The sequence below is a fragment of the Bombyx mori genome, chromosome 3 (assembly GCF_030269925.1).
Source record: "Bombyx mori chromosome 3, ASM3026992v2".
NCBI lineage: Eukaryota > Metazoa > Arthropoda > Insecta > Lepidoptera > Bombycidae > Bombyx > Bombyx mori.
Window position 1 is genome coordinate 4158660 of NC_085109.1, and position 18469 is coordinate 4177128.

Here is an 18469-nt window from a genome sequence, read left to right on the forward strand (position 1 = left end):
CGATATCGCTTCCCCCGATAAACTAAGGTTTATAGTTATGCTAGATATTCCTAATAAACCTATTCTTATCTTCTTTGTCTCCACTCCTAAAGTGTCCTCCTAGCGGATAAATCCAACTAAGTAAGGTAGGCACAGCGAAAAATAAATAAAAATCACACACTTTCCTAATTTGAATTTGGAATTATCTTCTTTAAAATTTAAACTTTAATGATACGAAAGCCAGCCAGATACAAATAGTATAGCCAAAGAGATTTGATTACAAGTTCATACATACTATAATGCGAAAAGACTTTTTCCCCAACCTATTATCAGTCTTCCACATGGAAGTATATCAATGCTTGCGCGGTTTAGATAGTACGTAAACAAAGAAATAAAACCATCTATATTCTCAGTAATAACCCGGCTTATTACACTGATAGTTTAGAGAACAAAATGCCGCACATACGCTGGGGATCCTTAATAAAATTAAATAAACGTAATAGTGTTAATTTTGTTTGGGTATGTAGCCATGTAGAGGGAAATAAAAAGGCTGTCTGATTTAAAGGCCCTGAAATGGAAATTGTGGGAGCTAAATAATATACCTGTATTATGAGGAGGGTGTACAATACACTAAGTGACTATTCAAACCTGAAATTGAGCAATACATCTGGATTAAAACACTAAAGAGTTTCTAAGTGAAACAAATACATTGAAGGACAAAATTATTTTAAGAAGGAGTTCCCTTAGATATTTGCCTAGGGCCTTTCAAGGCCATTTCTCTACTTGGAAGACCTGTGTATTTTAGACAACGCCTATTTAAACTAAAATGCATACAAGCTCTTATCTTCAAACAAACAACAACATTATAAAACTCAGGCCAGGAGTGTTTGAAGCTGAAGTGTAGAAGTTAAAGGACAAAATATATCTACGGTCGATAGGTACACCAAGACTACGAATACCTTAATAAAGATATTTGGTTATCCGACCAGACATCGAATTAGGGTACCATGGTTCAGCAGAAGGTGCCCATTCAACTAAACTGAGGAATTCATCAAATATAGAGCAATGAAATAACAATATAGAATAGAACAATACAGGTGCAAAGCTTAAAAATAAGTTTGATAGCGACTGAGAAGTTTGAGTTAAGAATCCTAACCCATACATCAGCCCGCTCCCTTTTTTTTTTTTTTTTTTTTTTTTTTTCCGGGCCGGGGTCCGAACCTCCTACGAGGTCCCCGCGCCTAGGGGGCGCGCGGGGTATGTGAGACTCAACGATCTGCAGGTGTTGAGAGCAGATCGCGGGCCCAAGGATTTTAGGGCCCACCCACTAAACGACTCCCCTGCACTCTTACACCCGACGTCCGATCTCCGTCCGGGGTCAGAACCCGTTCAGAGTAGGGGGGTTCCCGCGGTCAACACTACAACCAGACACGCGGCGCCACCCCGAGGACGCCCGACCGACGGGTCGTCGAGGCGATAGTCGACGACCAACGACGTCGGTCTCCGCGGTACGGCGGCCCTACCAGGCCGCCCGGGCGGTGCCACTGGTGTTCCGGGATACCCCGCTGGGCCAGAACCAGCCTGCCGGGTCGGAATGCGATACACCGCCGACCGGGTTGCTCTTCAACAGTATGTTCGGCGACGACAGCGACGACGAAAATGCGGACCGCATCGCAGTCCGCAGCCGCCGACGCGCCGTCCCGTCCTCCTGGTGCCAGCGCGCTAGAGTGACGGTAGCGTGCGGCGCAGCATACATCAGCCCGCTCCCAACCCATACATCAACCCGCTGAGTTTCTCGCCGGATCTTCTCAGTAGACTTGCGCAAAACATCACTTCCCAATGTAATGTGATATGACATCACTTTTACAGACAGGTGATATTACTCGAAAACATTACACATCACTCTTAACATTACTCGGTGCGTTCAATAGATACTGTGACGATGAATACATTGTATCTATACACCCGAATCATTACCTAAGTGATGTGTTGATACACATCACTTAGTGTCATTACAGTAGTCACTACTGAGTAGTGTATTACAATACAAAGTATGAACTTTGTATTGTAATACACTGTTATATTACTTGACAGAGATTGACTTACTTAATAATATAATAATTTTATTTTTTACTTAATATAATTTATTGTGGGATGAACGGATTTCATATGGCGACTTAGACTGCAAATTGAACTCGACAATAATGTTAATATACGAGAGCAGTAGATGCATTGTTTCGGCGCGATATCCTCAAAGTGCGTCCAAGGAGGACTGTACTTTCATTTAGACGCCGTTATTTCTTTCACTTATTAAACACGCATTAAAACAAATAATAAAACTATCTTCAAACAAGTGCTTAAGTAATTCAAACACAAAAATTAATATGAAATATTACTAAACAATTACGAGCGACTAGCGATTTTACAAAAGTTGCGAATAAAAAATTAAGTAAGTACTTGCGGGGAACTACCGGCTGGCCGCATGAAAAATACACAAATACCTATATTAAAATTCAGACGTACCATAGGTATAAAAATGTACCTAGCGGCCAGGACGTACGGTTCAAAATCACTAGGAATAATTCCGTGTCGCTTGCTCATTTATTTTGCGTCGATCGGTCTGTCTCGCTCGCTCGGTTCCGTTCGTGTATTAAGCAACATTACACGACAAAGAAAGAAACATGTTGGGTGATAGTGTGATGTTTGTTTCCTTCGCGTAATGTGTGATGTTGCATTACATCGTAGAGTAATATTACCCGAGTAATATCACTCGCATTACTTACACACGTCTACTTCTCAGTGGGTCGCGATTCCGATCCGGTAGTAGATTCATTTGCGACGCAATTGCTCTTGAGTTGTTAGGTCTCCTTCGGAGATGCTCGGGCGGTTGTTAGCAAATCCCATCCCTCCTGGCTGAGCCTTTGCACGCCCACCTGTCCTTGTGAAACTGGAAAGGCCCCCGGGCCACCAGTAATCTATCAACCATAAAAAAAGTTAAGAATCATTAATGTAATCAATGAAAAATTAGTTACTTAAGATTAGAACTGACACTATTAATGAGCGATTTTTATATGGATCCATTAGTCTAGGCAGGTATTTATTGTTAATAAATTCTACTCATTTAGCCAAATCTTCATATCTTATTAAATTAATGCATTTCTAAATGAAAAGTAAATCGATTGAATAGGAAGATGAGAGAAAATAATGTTCTAGTAACTATCCATATTTAATTATAGGCTCGAAAACTATAAAAGGAACAATTTAACTAATATGACGATATACCGTACAGAAACAATTCACTAGCAAACGAGGCTGTGAATACTAATAGGGCTTACAGTCTTACAGATAACATTAAATATTAATGTCTAAATACCTACGTGAGTCATCCCCCGTCATATCCACTATAAACTTATATTTATACCTACTTTAGTTTGTTTATTATATTAATTGAAATATTGTCGATGGTTGGTATTTTACCTTAAGCGGAACTATAGGAAAATACCAACAATCGACAACTTGATCGTTAGTCTTACCAGATGAATGGGATTGTCTTATTTTATGGGAAATAAAATTATTCCAAACATTGAGTTAACTACACACATCTACTATTACTATTCAATTCACTAGTTATCGAAGTCATCTAGCATTTGCAATAAATCTTCCTGAGTAGATTTCGGCATCTCTGGTGAAAATCTAAGATCCATGGTATTCGTTTTAACATTCGTACTTATGGATTCGAACAACATATTTCTTTCAATCTCCAAAGTTTGTTTTGTAGAAAAATCATTTCCAAATTCTATGGGTAATTGAATCTGGACTTTACTTTTTGACTTAATACTTTCAATACTCTCCAAAATACAATTGATTTCATTGGAGTCTGCAGAACAAGTTTCATAATCGTCTAAAGTTTTTTTCTTGGAATCGTATTTGTATATGTTTTCTCCTAAATTTTTTATTATGTTGGGATTTATAGATACTGGAAGGCAAAAGGTACCATCCTTTCTTTGCAAGTCGAGTCGTAGAAGAACTGATATTTTAGCATGATATTGATTAAACCAAAATATGACCGTATTACTAAGGCATTTGTAGTCTTCGTCGGATAGGTCCTGCGCTAAGATTCCAAATCTTTTAATAGCATTCTCGATTATATCTTTTGAGTAATTTCGTGGCATTAATGCAGCAACACTTCTCAAATGACGTCTGCTGATATCGAAAATATTTTGAATTGTTGCTGTGCTCAGCTGCCACTTATAGATCATTGTCATTAAATCCCATAGTTTGCTCAATGAATATTCGTCCAGTCTCATTATAGACGTCGTCGAAATATCTTCAAGTAATTGCTTAACGACAGTCTGAGTTGCTACCGGTTGCGGTATAAATAATTCATCCAACAACTTCGGATGCAAGAGGACGGTGACTATATCAGTGAGTACTGAAAAAAATTAGAAAAAAAATATTGTTTAAATTTCCAGTCAAAATTAAATGCTGTTTAATGGGTGGAATATTACATTAATTTTAAAACGCTCACCTTTTTCGCATTTTTCCATAGCGATGTTTTGTGCTTTCAGACGCTGATCAATCACAAAAATCATTTCACATCCTAAATTTACAACAATAAAAGGCGTTGCAAAGTGCGACATCGTACCGTTCAGATCGATGTAGTCTCTGATAGAATATAATATAAAAACAATTCTTGTTAAACAAAACCAGTATGAGTATAGATGCTTGTTATGAAGGTGTTATTGCCAAATTAACGGATGAGGGTAAAATATTGGAAATTTCTAAGAAACTTATTAGTTTGCAAACAAATTCTGCCAGAGTTCTATTCGTATATGAGTTAATTGAATCTTTGAAAGCTTTTCCCAAAGTATTAGAGGTGAAAAAGGATGACAATGTGTCAACTTATTACCGTAACCAAGGCAACCTATTTTTTAAAGCAACTCAAAATTATGAAGCCTTACAGTTTTATAATTTGTCTTTGATACATGCACCATTGGGCACAGAGAGTTACAGTCTTGCTTTAGCCAATAGATCAGCAGTATTATTTTCGATGAAACAATATGATGAATGTATACATGATATTGATACTGTTTTTGCTATGGAATATCCGCGTGATCTAGAAAAGAAACTAAGCAAAAGGAAATCTATGTGTGAAAATTTTATATTAAAAAATAAGGAAGTAAAAGAAGACAGCACAAAAGCTAATTTCCAAGTAGGTGAAATCCTTAAATTTGATCATGAAAGAGACAAAACTTATATCTGTGCTAGCTCAAAATTACAAGTTGTTTTTAATGACGAAATGGGCCGACATGTTGTGGCTAAAGAAGATATTCAGGTAGGTGAAATATTAGCCCATGAAAATCCCTACTTAGCTGTTGTGTTAAAAAGCCAAATGTTAGTATGTTGCAATTATTGCCTTTCTAGAGATCTAAATTTACTTCCATGCAAAAGTTGTTGTTTTGCTCTTTATTGTAGCAAAGAATGTTCAGAAAAGGCATGGAAAGAATATCACAGAGTTGAATGTGGTTTATTAGCCACATTGGTGCATATGGAGTTTACTAAACTAGAGTTGTTGGCTCTCAGAATAGTTATAAGGGCCCGCACAGACCATAAGAATTGGCCAGAATTGTTGGAAAAATTAGTGGAGATTGAAAAAAATTTAAATACACCTTTGCGAGGATGTGAAAATTTGGGAGATAATTGGGTGTATGATTCAAAGTATTATGCTTCAATACATACACTTGAATCAAATGTGGAGAAGAGATCTGTATCGGATATTTTTCAAAAATCCATTACTGCAGCTGTATTTCTAAAATTCCTTATTGAAAATACTGATTTTATGAATGCTGATGACGCAAAACATCACAACCGGATAAAGAACTGGGTGGCTGGCACATTATTACTTCATGGCATGACTAGCCCCACTAACATGCATGGTATAATAACTAACACAGCCAACAAGAATGGAGATTATGTTGATGAACTAAACATTGGTAGTGCACCATATCCATTTTGTAGTTTGATAAATCATTCATGTGCACCAAATGTGGTCAGATATAGTAAGTTGGGCTTTGCTGAACAGATCTTGGTTGCATTGAGACCTATTAAGAAGGGTATGCAGATTTTTGACAATTATGGGTAAGTTTTATTTTATTATTATTTTTACATAATGAATAAAGCTATTTGGTCTATGTTAAGGATCCTTCTGATATTAAAAGCAGTTATTTGAATCGGATCTTGTTGAAGTGAAAACTTCTTTAGAATCGTTGTGATTTCAAACCGGATGCAACGGAAAAAACGACAGGTAAGAGACACAAATAAATGTGTAGGATGAAGCCAGCAAACAATGAGACAGAAATATACATACTATTTAATACAGCGCCATCTGTGAGATTTTTTAATACTAACGTGTGTATGAAAGCTCTTGTAGTGAATTTTAATTTAGGATTATAAGTGAAATTAAAATATCAATTCACAGAGGGTGCTACCTTACAATTATTTAGTAATGACAAAATTGTACATATACTTAAGACGTATAGGATAATTGTATTTTAATTTTGGAAGGTTTCACTTCTACCATGTGTGAATTGCACACATGTAATTTTTTCTGAAATTCATAAAAAATCGGAGCGGTGAAAGTATTTCGCTCTGTCTTCCACTCACGAGCTTTATGGACGGGCATAGTGATGCGCATTATTGTTGTCGATAAGCGTTATCGATACTGTTTTTAGTTTTGTCATTTTGTGGGTTAAAAATGAAAGTAAAAATAAGTAATGGAACACTTACCCCCCCTTTTTTTTTTTTTTTTTTACTGATTTTTTGATTACTGCTGGCCCAAAGGCCAGAACGTTTCACCAGGACAGGTGGGCGAGCAAAGGCTCAGCCAAGAGGGGCGGGATTTGCTACCCCGTGGTACTACCGTGGGAACACCACATATCGCCGCAGCAAGTTAACGAGAACGGCAGAAATTAACACTTTGTAACTTTTCGGGATCTATTTTTATTTCAGTGAAAATGTTTACACATTGTTGATTAAAATACGTGCAAATATTATTTTGAATAAATTCTGCCGTTTTGATACAAAACAAAGGAGTAGCCATTGTGTCACTAAAGAAATTCAGAGAACGAATGCATAAAAACACATTTCTCTTCGACATAATGTACTATAATGTTATTTGCATAAATGCAAAGCATTAATGACTCTTAACATAACAATGTCTCACCACCCTTCGTATACCGCCCCGCCGCCGTGTACCTGCCTTCGATGACTGATTTGTTTGTATCGATAATGGCGTTGCGTCCGCGCAACATGTTCACCGCCCTAGCCGGGCTATGTTTTATGACCCAAACTGCACGGACAAAATAATTCTACTATAGTGTAAGTGCAGTGTCACTCTACATTATACACAGTACTTTTTTTTTTTCGGAGCCGAATCTCCCTCTGGTTCCCTGTGCCCAGGGGGCGCGCGGGTTATGTGGGATTTTACAATTTGCAGATGTTGGGAGCAGACCGCGGGTCCAATAATATTTTTAGGGCCCTACCGTACCAAACAACTTCCCTGTGGTGTTCTGGGATACCCCGTAGGGTCAGAATCAGTCTGCCGGGTCGGAATGCGATACACCGACGATCGGCCCCCTGATCACGTAAAAATTTGCGACAGCCACAATTTTGCAGATGTTGTGCAGACGCGTCGCGACCGATCGCAAAACGTCAAATTATTTCGTATCACGTACCGCGATTGTTCGCTTACCGCTTACTGCAGTTTTCTGTCATACAACTAGCGCCAGTCGCAATCGGGTAGCAATAATTGGCACTAAAAAGCCACATTACTTTTTTTTTTGCTGAACAAACCGGCAAATGAATTTATAAAAGCGCGTTACATATAAACATTTCGAAATGTTTAAGTGGAATTCACGTTTGAAACGCCAAGTGAGAGCTGCTTATTCTGTTCTTTTCATTGAAGCGTTACTAAAAATAAGTGATCTAATAATCATTTTTGCTTTATTTTGAATAATAGCTATAAAAATGTAATTGTGTCATGTTAAACACTGATAACATTTTTTTTTGTAATCGTTTGATAATTTGTAATCAGATAGTTGTTTACGTTACGAACCTATTTTAAAAAAGAATGGATCAAAATTATAGCCTAATTTATTAATTTCATTATCAATTAAGTAAGTACATAAGCTCACAACGATTTATTGATATCTGCCTGCGGGATTCTAACACTGGTTCAGTCGCATCTTTATTAGAAAGTCGGCCGTCTCTACTACACCGCTTAGGCCACGACGATTTCAAATTAAATAGTAAATTCTAGAATAAATGAGTTAGTTTTATGGTTTTATCAATAATAACGTGTAGGTACAACAGATCCATCTTACGCCGACATGAGGCCGACAACGCTAGAACAACCAGTCGATGACATTCTAGGCGAGATGCTGCTATTCTTTATCAAGCAATAGATAGTGGATTTGTTTGACTTGGCAAGAGTAGGCTTTGATTTGAATACCAGAAATATAGTGTAGTCTTTCACAGCTTGAAGGAAAATAAAAGCTGTGCAGACTATTCAAAATAATGTTCACCCAAGGTCATGGGCAATATGACGTGAATAGGAAACTGCATGTCAGACATTAACTTAATGTTCTATATTATTTATAAACAAATGAATCTAATATTTTAAGACAATAAATAAATATTTATTTTTATAATTAGCCCAGTTTTTCGTCGACGAAGCCATCTTAAGAGAAGCTTCATTGCAAATATCAGGCCGATATTTAGTAAGTTATTTTTATTCATTAACCAGGTACTCTTTGCACTCACTCACTGCAGTAAGAATGTTAATCAATCATTATATTATCTAGACTATAGCGGACAACAAACAAGAGTAGACACATCGTGAGCTGTAGTTGTAGAAAGAGGAGAAAATGGAAACTAAGGCGAACCACTGGCTCATGCAGCTTTCATTTCAGCAGAGGCTGCTCGTACGCAAGCAGAGGCCGCGCATCTTCCAGCTGAGATATATAAAAAAATTCAAGGAATTGACCAATATCGGCAAAAACCTTGTTTAAAATAATAAGTTCAATTTTGTTTTAATTTTAGCTAAGTCCGTAATAGTTTATATTACCATAAAAACGAAATAGCGCTTGTTACAATAGCCAAGCAAATCCAAATATATACGTTTTACTTTAGGCTGGTACTACAGTAAATTTTATAACACTAATGAGTATATTTTACGCTAATAAAACTACTCTCAACTAAGCATTTCAAAATGACTATTTATTTTTTTATTGCTAAGATGGGTGGACGAGCTTACAGCCCACCTGGTGTTAAGTGGTTACTGGAGCCCATAGCCATCTACAACGTAAATGCGCCACCCACCTTGAGATATAAGTTCTAAGGTCTCAGTATAGTTACAACGGCTGCTCTACCCTTCAAAACGAAACGCATTACTGCTTCACGGTAGAAATAGGCGGAGTGGTGGTCCCTACTCGTGCGGACTCACAAGTGGTCCTACCACTAGTAGAATACCAGTATTTAGCTTCATTGTATATTTTGTACTCACAGTATTTGGCATGTTCTGCTTCTAGTCTATAGGGTTATAGAGCTATCACCTTGCTATCATCCTACTTACCTCGGCCCCAAGTTCAGTTATGTTTCTTTGAAGTTATCGGCAGTCAATATTATATTTCAATTGTGGCTTCAATTTCATGCGGCAAGAAGTTGGACATGTATTACAAACAAACTACGATTTCCTCATTTAAGAATTATTATTCAAATAAAACAAAATTACACAAAAATAATAATTACCAAACGTATCTAACGGCCGTCTGGTGTAGTGGTAAGTGACATGGTCGCTACACAAGGGGGTCGCGGGTTCGAATCCCGCCCAGGGAAGATATTTGTATGATAAATATAAATGTCTTTTCCAGGGTTATGGATGTATATTAAATATATGTATGTGTATAATAAAAATCTTACATTTATTTCCGTTATCTGGTACCTGTAACACAAGTTCTTTACGAACTTATCACAGGACCAGTTAAATATTTATATTTATATTATTATTATTATCACAATGAACATAAATCAGTGGTGGTTGATCCACATTTTGTCTAAATTATGAATTATGTTTTTCATTTTGTAAGTAATATTCATGTAAGTATCCAACAAAATCTAGAAGAATTATGAATTACTAGTCGATTTGTTATTCATTCTATTCTATTATTTAAAACAGCAGTATATACAATAATATATATAACAACACAACATACAAACGGGGTTAACATAAAGATAAAATGATACAGAACAAATTGAGCACGACAGATATAAAACAACCTCACAATTTTGCTTTCAAATAGTTATGAATCCATCCTTTACTATAAACAAAAAAATGTTAAGGAAATATGTATATTTCCACTAAGCACAATTAAAAAATTATAAGCAGAAATAATTAGGCTATTCTTGCCCTCTCAGTTCACATAATTAAGAACAGCAGTTTTAAAAATATCTACATAAAATTACTAGAATATAGAGGTTGGACTAAATTTAATGTCTGTTCTCCACAATCCAATTGAACCACCCTTAAATGTTGACATGGTGCTAAGTGCTGTGTTTCCTCTTCTCTCCCAAAAAATACAATGTTATGAATTTGATAAGAAACATCAATTTCAGCATCTTCGTCAGAGAGTTGGGGCACTGGAAACCCATGTGTGTTTGCCATGTTATGCAATACAAGCTAACAATTATGGTCTTGGCCATCATATAATGATCATAATGCAGTACTCTATGTACCAACAAGCATCTCCAACTGGCTTTCAATACTCACAATGGTCAACAGTGTTCCTGGTATGACAATAAACATTACTGTAGTACTATATATTAACGGCCTTCCCAGTTTTAAATATACTTTTAGATTGAGTATTTTTGTAGTCAGGTTACTGAGACAGAGCTCATGATGTTTTACTTGCCTAAAAACCAAACTTTTTCACTATTATGGTGCAGGTCCTGCATAGGCATATTCAGTTGTGATAAGCCAGACAAATCGGCTGTCCAATTTCAAAACCTAGTATCTGACAAATTTAAAAAAAAGTGTGTTTTTGCATTTTTCGACCTTGTAGACCATTCTCCACATATTAGGATAGCAAAAACCCCCAAAAATTTGTAAAAAACGAAGTTACACAAAGTCGGAAACCTAGTATCTACAGTAAAGGTTTTCAAAATGCAAAAATTACAAGATTAGAACATAGTATATAACATCAACCATTTTAAAAACCTAATAAGTGCTTGTAGTTACTTGGATTTAAAATGGTTCATGCAGATACTAAGGCAATGAAATGGTTGAAATAAACGTCAAAACTCCCGCGAAACTTTAGTAAGTGAGAAAATCGTTGCACGTTGTTCGTGTTTTTGTCTATAAAATGAGTAAAAATCAGTTTTATAGGTCGAAATTGATCTTGAATGCTTTAAAAGAACAACATGGTGAAATGTAAGTACGCTTCAGTGTGTTTTATTATTGTCAAGGTTTTTTGTTTTCCAAAATTGCAACCTACTACGACACATAAAGTAAATGAAGGTGCAAATATTCCAGAGGATGTTAAAACTGCATACGGGGATCACAAAGCTAGAGCAAGTAAAGCAATACAAAAGTATCAAGAAGATGCCTCCCTAGAAAATACTTCCTCTGTGAGATACTATTCGATGGATTTACAAAAAGTTATGTTGTTACCCGACATGCCTAAAGTCAAAGAATCGTTTTTCTTGAGTAGAATGATAACTTTCAACTTGACATTTGCACCAATCAGAAAGAAAACGAATGTTAATAATATTTGTATTCTATGGCATGAAGCCTGTTCTGGACGAGATTCTCATGACATTGTTAATGCAATTGCAGCAATGATCGAAAAAGAAAGAGATTTTAATCATTTGATATTGTGGTGTGATAATTGCAGAGCTCAAAATAAAAATTGGATCCTCTTTACATCACTTGTTACTATAATAATCTCTGGGTTTTTCAATTTAAAAAGTTGGACTTTGTAATACCTACCTAACTAAAGATCACACAAGCATGTCGCTGATGGAGTTCATGGCAATATGGAGAGGCAGATTAAAAACAAAAGATGCTGTGTACGATTTTGAAGACTATAAGAATGTAATTTTGGGTTGCAAATCGCATATTGAAGTTATCGAATTCGAAAAATCGTATGAGTGGGTAAAAAAGAAACGCATACCGCGACGCAATGATGACCTTGTTCCCATTAATAATTTTTTGCTTAGTTCTTTGGTTGAAATAATATTTGTAAATGGGTGCCGTAATATGTTTTGAATGATTTTTAATCTCCGTATTCCGAGTTGAATTCTCTTATTAAAAACACAATCTCTTGATCATGCCAACCTTAAAAAATATTCCAAGAGGCATTAACGAAAGTAAAAAGGAAGGCATAGTAACAACTTTATTTAGCTTAAAGAAGTTTTGGAGAAGAAGTCTTGGCAAAGTGTACCGATTAATAATAATCCAGTTAATTTAGTTTCTAGTGGACAAATATTAATAACCGAATAATTTATTTTTATTTGACTGTTTTCAAATATTTTGAGTGATTATTTTTTGATTTTTTACTGTGAACAAATAGTGTTTGGTTTCCGATTATGTGTTTTTTTTTTCTTTTTCATTAAAACTGCTTATTTCTGCCCATATTTATGTTGTTTTATTCTGTTTTTTCTTACTATGTTTAAAAAATTGCATTTAGTTCCTACTCAGTAAATTCAGACCTAAATGAAAACAAAGCAAGTGATCTTACTAAGTCTATTAATTTGCGTTTATCCCCACTCATTATATTTTAGAATTAGATGAAAACAAAGCAAGTGATCTTACTAGGTTTTGAAATTGTCACACTCAAAAAGTTTGATCTAAGAAAACAATCTTTTTATTAGTAACTGCTCCTCTACGCACATCTTTTGTGATAGACGCATGAAATCTACTTTTTTATAAAGCCTGTTATGCACCTCAAATTTTGCAATCACTCTCAAGAAGGTACGACTAATATTATTGAAACGGCACGCTGTCAAAGATATGAAATTGTTTTTCGGCTCTCCTGTAAAATTTAGTTTTATGCAGATACTGGGTTTTGATATTTCACAGCCGAAATGTATCATGAAATGTTGCATCAATACTTAAAATGTTAAGATCACTATCACAGATCTGAAAAATGTAATTCTTTAAATAAGTACTATCAAATGTTTGTTATTGTGAATGATAGGCTTCAGCAAAATACTTACTATTTGCACATTCTTGAAATGATAATGCTTGCGGTTCTAAAACCTTTCTTCATATACAGAAGATCTGATAAGTGCAAATGAGTGCCATCTATACACCCCAAAACCCCAGGAAAGCCAAATTTATTGTAAAACCTATAATGAAAAGAAATTTATTTACTATTATATAATGTTTTCAATCACAAAATTATTATTGTTGAAATATCTATGTACTATAAAAATAAGACAAATTTTGAATTAAAAAAAAAATTATGTAGGAAAGATTAATGGTGGCCTGAAGGCCTTTCCAGTTTCACCAGGAATTGACATTTCTCAGAACTCTGTTTAAAATATAGCTATCTAAAGCTAAATATAGCTATAGTTATAAAGCTTCAAGAATATAACTGATATATATGATTGACTCGTGGAAATTGTAAAATCAGTGGAACTCTTGTGCTCTATACTATAAGATAATTATTTAACTTACCCATTTTTAATAACTTGTGACCCATTGTACTGTTTGCAGAAACTTTAAATGTTTCAATAAAACTGGAAGATTGTTTAATGCCATAGCCACTTCCCTAATGGCATTGGATTTACTACAGTTTAACTCAAAATGCAAAAAGCTCATTCCCACAGGTTTCTGGTATGAAATTTTGCAATGCTGTTAACACCTGTATAAACAAGTTATTTAAAACATTTAGTTAAGAATAAATCTGAAATCAAAAAAACAATGCTACTTTTGAAGACAAGATTTTGTGAATCTTTTATTTTCTTCATTATTTACATATATTATAATGTTAAATTGAATATATATAAGTACCTTGCATTTTACTTTCTATTCTTGTTCGTCTTGATGATCTAGGTTATTAACGGCTTTAATTCAGAGCACAATTGTAAATATTGATGTTTCGAAATTCTGTAATGTGTTCTGAACAAACTTTCCGATAGATTAAGGGGTCAGGCTTGATCACGAAGACAGCGTCGCAAACGCACTGATTCGTATGTATCCGACCTAAGTTCCTTAGACTCCAAAGCCCCATTTATTATTTGAGCTCTGTCCATAGTACATACCTAGAAGAAATATTAATTTGTAAAAAATAAACTTTATAACCTCAACATTATTAATGTACTTAAATTGCCCAGCGTGGTATTTAATGTTAATACTATGGAAAATACAAACACAAATAAAGATCTAAACCAATTACACTTACCTAAATCAAGTTAAAATAATTTAATTTCACAAATTTTACACTTGCAGATAGTTAGCAACAATTCAGCACCAGATACAAAAGGTGTCGCAAATTTGACAAACGAAATTGCTAAATATCTGCTGTTGTGTGGCAGACAAAAGCATCCGTAATACCGACTTTAGGCCAGTTGTTGTTAGTTGTATGGAAAAGAATGCACTAAAGTTTCACAAATCGCTCTGCAGAGGCAGCACTAGTGATGGTCCGCGATCTGCTTTTTTGTTGTAAGTCCGTAATACGAAATGGACAGTTGACAGCAATATTTGCACAATATTTGTCTTCTGCTAATTGTCTGCGAAATACGTGATACAGCTGCGGGTTGCTCTTTCAAAGTAATTTGTACGACACCAAGAAGGAAGAAGAGCTCTCCCTCTGCTTTTCCGCACCCTCTTTCTGCGAGACGGTGGACTCGCAGAAGTTGAGCGTCGCTTGCCAGGACTCGCTGCTGCCGGGCATCATAGCCACGATGGTCGGAAGCGACAATTCCGGTGCTATTCTTTCAACGGCGCTGCTCTGCGAAAGCGGGGCAGCACGCGAGCGTGTGCGCCTCCAGGCGACGTGCAGGTAGCGGCCGAAACAGCCTGTTCCGAGATCATCTGCATCGCCCGGACGGTGAGACGTTCTCGGTCGCGTTTCACCCAGTCCGAGAGTACTCTCGGACTGGGTGAACTCGGATTGTCTCCGCGACCAAGTCACAGAGAGGCGTTCTGGCGAGCACGCCGCCTCCAACGAGACGGTAGGCTACCCGCGAACCGCCCTGACCGCAATTGTGCGCGGGTCGGTGTGGCACTACACGGGAACACCGTATAGCGTCATCGAGACATGTTAGTGGGCTAATAAGGTATTTGATTGATTGCAGATCCCATTATGCAATAGAAGGCCGTCGGAGCAGACAGGAATCTCTTAAGTTCCAATACAAATTTGTTTGCGGCTGTGAAGCCTGCATAAACAACTGGCCTACTTACTTGGAAATGAGAAGGAGTAAAAATGTACCTGTTCAAATACAAAAAAGAAAAAATAAATTGTTAGATGCAAATGCTATTAATAAACTACAAAAGGGCGATAAGGGAACAGCTTTGAAATTGTTGAAGCCTCTTTGTGAACTGATGGAGCTACTTGAGCCATATTGCCCATGTTTAGAACTTGCAGATTGTCAGGAATCTTTCAAGCAGTGCCTTGCTATATGTGAGGGAGTTGTGCCTTACGGTAAGCTAATTGAATGGAATGCAATTCCACCAAAAGTTAAGTGATTCAGAGTATTAATAAATCAACATCTGCAATTTGCAGCACTTTTTTTCATTATATAAATGTTACAAATCCGTTTCTAGTTAAGATATCCTTTATATAACTTAGAAAAACATCACTTATAATGCTTTCTTTGTGTATACATCTTATTAACTGGAAAATATATTAACCATATCTTAAGGTATTTAAGAAGTAGTGCTTTTTTGTAATACTCATTACTATGTAAAGTAATGCGATTCATATACGCAGCAATGCTAATGACATTTTGTTTGTTAAAAAAGTACTTGCTTAATTATTACACTACTAAGTACAGGGTATACCACAATGGGTATCAATCAATCTGAGACATTGCTATAGAATCATCAATGTAGATCACGTTTAAAATGGTTAAGTACTTTATCTCCTAGTTACTGGGGGTTGGTTTTCATCTTGTTCGTTATAAAGATGGGGCCAATAGGTGTTGGTCACATTTCCTATTAAGCTAACAGTCGTAGTGTTCTCTGCCTGCAAAACTATACAGGTTTTCCCCTTTTATGATGTATTGTAATGGACCAACTGCTACAGGAGTCCAGGCTTTCAGGAGTTCTGTTTAGCATAGGGCCCGGGTATCCCTTCTAAAGAACCACTCAACACCTTATATTCAATGGAGATATACTTTGTGCAAGTGGTATCCGTGTACTGTCTTATTAGGAGATCGAACTCCTCTGCAAATATTTGTTACCTCATTTATAAGCTCAGATATGACAGCCTCCAAACTGATAATCTTGGCCAAGGTTACAATGTCTCACCTAGAAGCCACTTCTGGGTTCTCGTTCATATCTTTGTCGAATCGAATATTCAAATAGAAAAAATACTACAGTTCTCAGTTTGATATTAAGAGTATACCCTTTTGCAGAATACCCTCTTTATTATTATTACATGTTTTAAATTTAAAAATACTAAATCTTAAAGCAATTTGCATATTATTATGAAGATATGGAGTTTTTTTTTTCTTACCAAAGAAAATTTATTTTTTAATTGTCACACGTGCACAAAATTGATGCAAATTATTATTTATTAAGGAAAATCAGAAACATGCGAAATGTAAAATTAATTATTTAAATAAAATATAATCTAAATAGATTTTAGTGATCCCAGATTCCTAGAAAATGTTTGGTTTTTCTAGTCCTTTATTTGTAATTTAATATTTTAAAGTTATAGTATCAGTAAATCAACCACTGTCTATGAGTTGCATGACCGATATATATGTCTGACTGAGTATTTAATTGGACTATTAAGATCATAAAATTGTAAGAACTTGAAATTAATTAGTGCAATGACTGTGGCTTGTTCATTGAGTGACTATTGTACCACTGGGATTTGCTGGATTGTCGATATCTGATTCAATTTTGTTAGTAAGGTGTTTAGTATAACGTGATCTAGGCCAATTTTGTTCTAGTGTCATAGGATGGATGACCATAGTATACGAGATGAGAACAAGTATTTATTTCTGTATGAAAAAAATATTTAACAAAGCTAGACGCATCTCAATATTATAAATTCGATAAAATTGTTGACTAGAGTATAATGCTAAACAAAAAATGTTCTAAAATAGATCTGTGTTGTTAAAATTCTTTCTAATTTAGTGGTATGTTCATTCGTTCAAAAAGTCGTTTGCTGCTCTCATTAATATCTATTTTGTTATAAGTTTTCATGTGTTAGTATGTTGCATTCAATATTTATGTTCAATTCTACTACATACAGGGTGTTAAAAAGGCAAACCCACAGAAGAAAATAAAGAAGCTGTTTGTTACCTTTACAAAAGACGAAAACAAAATTTATTTGTTAATTAATAAATATTTTTATGATTACTTTAGAAGTTTTTTAAATTAAGATTTTAAATTAGAAAGTTTATTTTAGAAGCATACTCATGTATAGAATCTATTGTGAAATTGAAAATTTCAAATTTATTATTATTGTCCTTACATGTGACAGTATTAGATTTTCTGCAAATTCTAGTTTTAAGTGGCTGAAACGCCAACAAGACTTCCCTCAAAGTAGATTTGAAAAGAGCCTTGAGCAGTAGGCAGTAGTGAGTCAATCATTTGTGCCCCTGTAAATGGCATCGTTGACTTTACCAACATTTTAAACATAGTTAAACTGCCCCGAGTCATTTATATAGCTTACCTAATTTTATAGAAGTTATACTGGGTGTTAGGAGATCGCTTCCGAAAACGAAGAGAGACGATAGTACTAATTACACCTTTGATGATGGAGTTATTTAGACAAATGTTGTCAATAAGTATTTGTGCGATCGTTGATTCGAGCATCAGCTGTTTTTGATTTTGTGTTTCATTGCTGGTTTTTTTTAGTAAAGTAATCAATTTTTAATGAAACTGTCGTTTTATTTAGCTGTACTAACATAATGGAGCGTAAATAATGCTAATAAAACCTTATAATTTTTTTTTTTTTTTTAAATCGGAATCGATTTTTTCCATCCCATCATCAAAGGTGTCATTAGTACTATCGTCTGTCTTCGTTTTCGGAAGCGGTCTCCTAACCCCCAGTATTTTAATTATCACCCTTTGATGCTGGAATAATCACAAAAATATGTTTAATATGCCAGTACTATCTTATCTTTTGGGGAAAATTATATACCTAAGGAAGATATATCGTGCCTTGCTTTAGTATTTTATGTGCCTAATGGGTTTTTTTTAATTATCGTTTGTTTTGTATTTTGTACTAATATTAAAATATAAAATCGAATA

At 35.3% G+C, this 18469-nt stretch overlaps 2 protein-coding genes and 1 long non-coding RNA gene across 7 annotated transcripts; 1 reads left to right on the top strand and 2 right to left on the bottom strand.

Annotated features, from left to right (window-relative positions):
* Window positions 1-3186: 3186 nt before the first annotated feature.
* Window positions 3187-4643, bottom strand: LOC101742500 (protein OSCP1). Its single transcript, XM_012691591.4, has 2 exons — window positions 4508-4643; window positions 3187-4411 (listed from the first exon to the last, which is right to left on the bottom strand). The coding sequence occupies exons 1-2, from the start codon at window positions 4617-4619 to the stop codon at window positions 3603-3605; spliced, it is 921 nt and encodes a 306-aa protein (XP_012547045.2). The 5' UTR covers window positions 4620-4643; the 3' UTR covers window positions 3187-3602.
* LOC101742348 (SET and MYND domain-containing protein 4) lies at window positions 4548-18467 on the top strand. Of its 3 annotated transcripts, XR_009976215.1 has the most exons (4): window positions 4691-6117; window positions 8692-8756; window positions 8841-10824; window positions 15337-15499. XR_009976215.1 is itself a non-coding variant. In XM_021348943.3 (2 exons), exons 1-2 carry the CDS (start codon window positions 4691-4693, stop codon window positions 15725-15727), a joined length of 1818 nt encoding a protein of 605 aa, XP_021204618.2. In that variant the 5' UTR covers window positions 4548-4690; the 3' UTR covers window positions 15728-18467. The 3 variants fall into 3 exon arrangements, 1 of the variants encoding a protein (XP_021204618.2); XR_009976213.1 differs by having other exon boundaries at window positions 8692-10824; XM_021348943.3 differs by lacking the exons at window positions 8692-8756; window positions 8841-10824 and having other exon boundaries at window positions 4548-6117; window positions 15337-18467.
* On the bottom strand, window positions 12608-15343 carry LOC110386738 (uncharacterized). 3 transcript variants are annotated; one of them, XR_009976318.1, is made up of 4 exons: window positions 14442-15343; window positions 14051-14301; window positions 13715-13901; window positions 12608-13383 (listed from the first exon to the last, which is right to left on the bottom strand). It is a non-coding gene; the product is annotated as an uncharacterized LOC110386738 (long non-coding RNA). The 3 variants fall into 3 exon arrangements; XR_009976319.1 differs by having other exon boundaries at window positions 12608-13174; window positions 13252-13383; window positions 14051-15343; XR_009976312.1 differs by having other exon boundaries at window positions 14051-15343.
* Window positions 18468-18469: the final 2 nt, after the last annotated feature.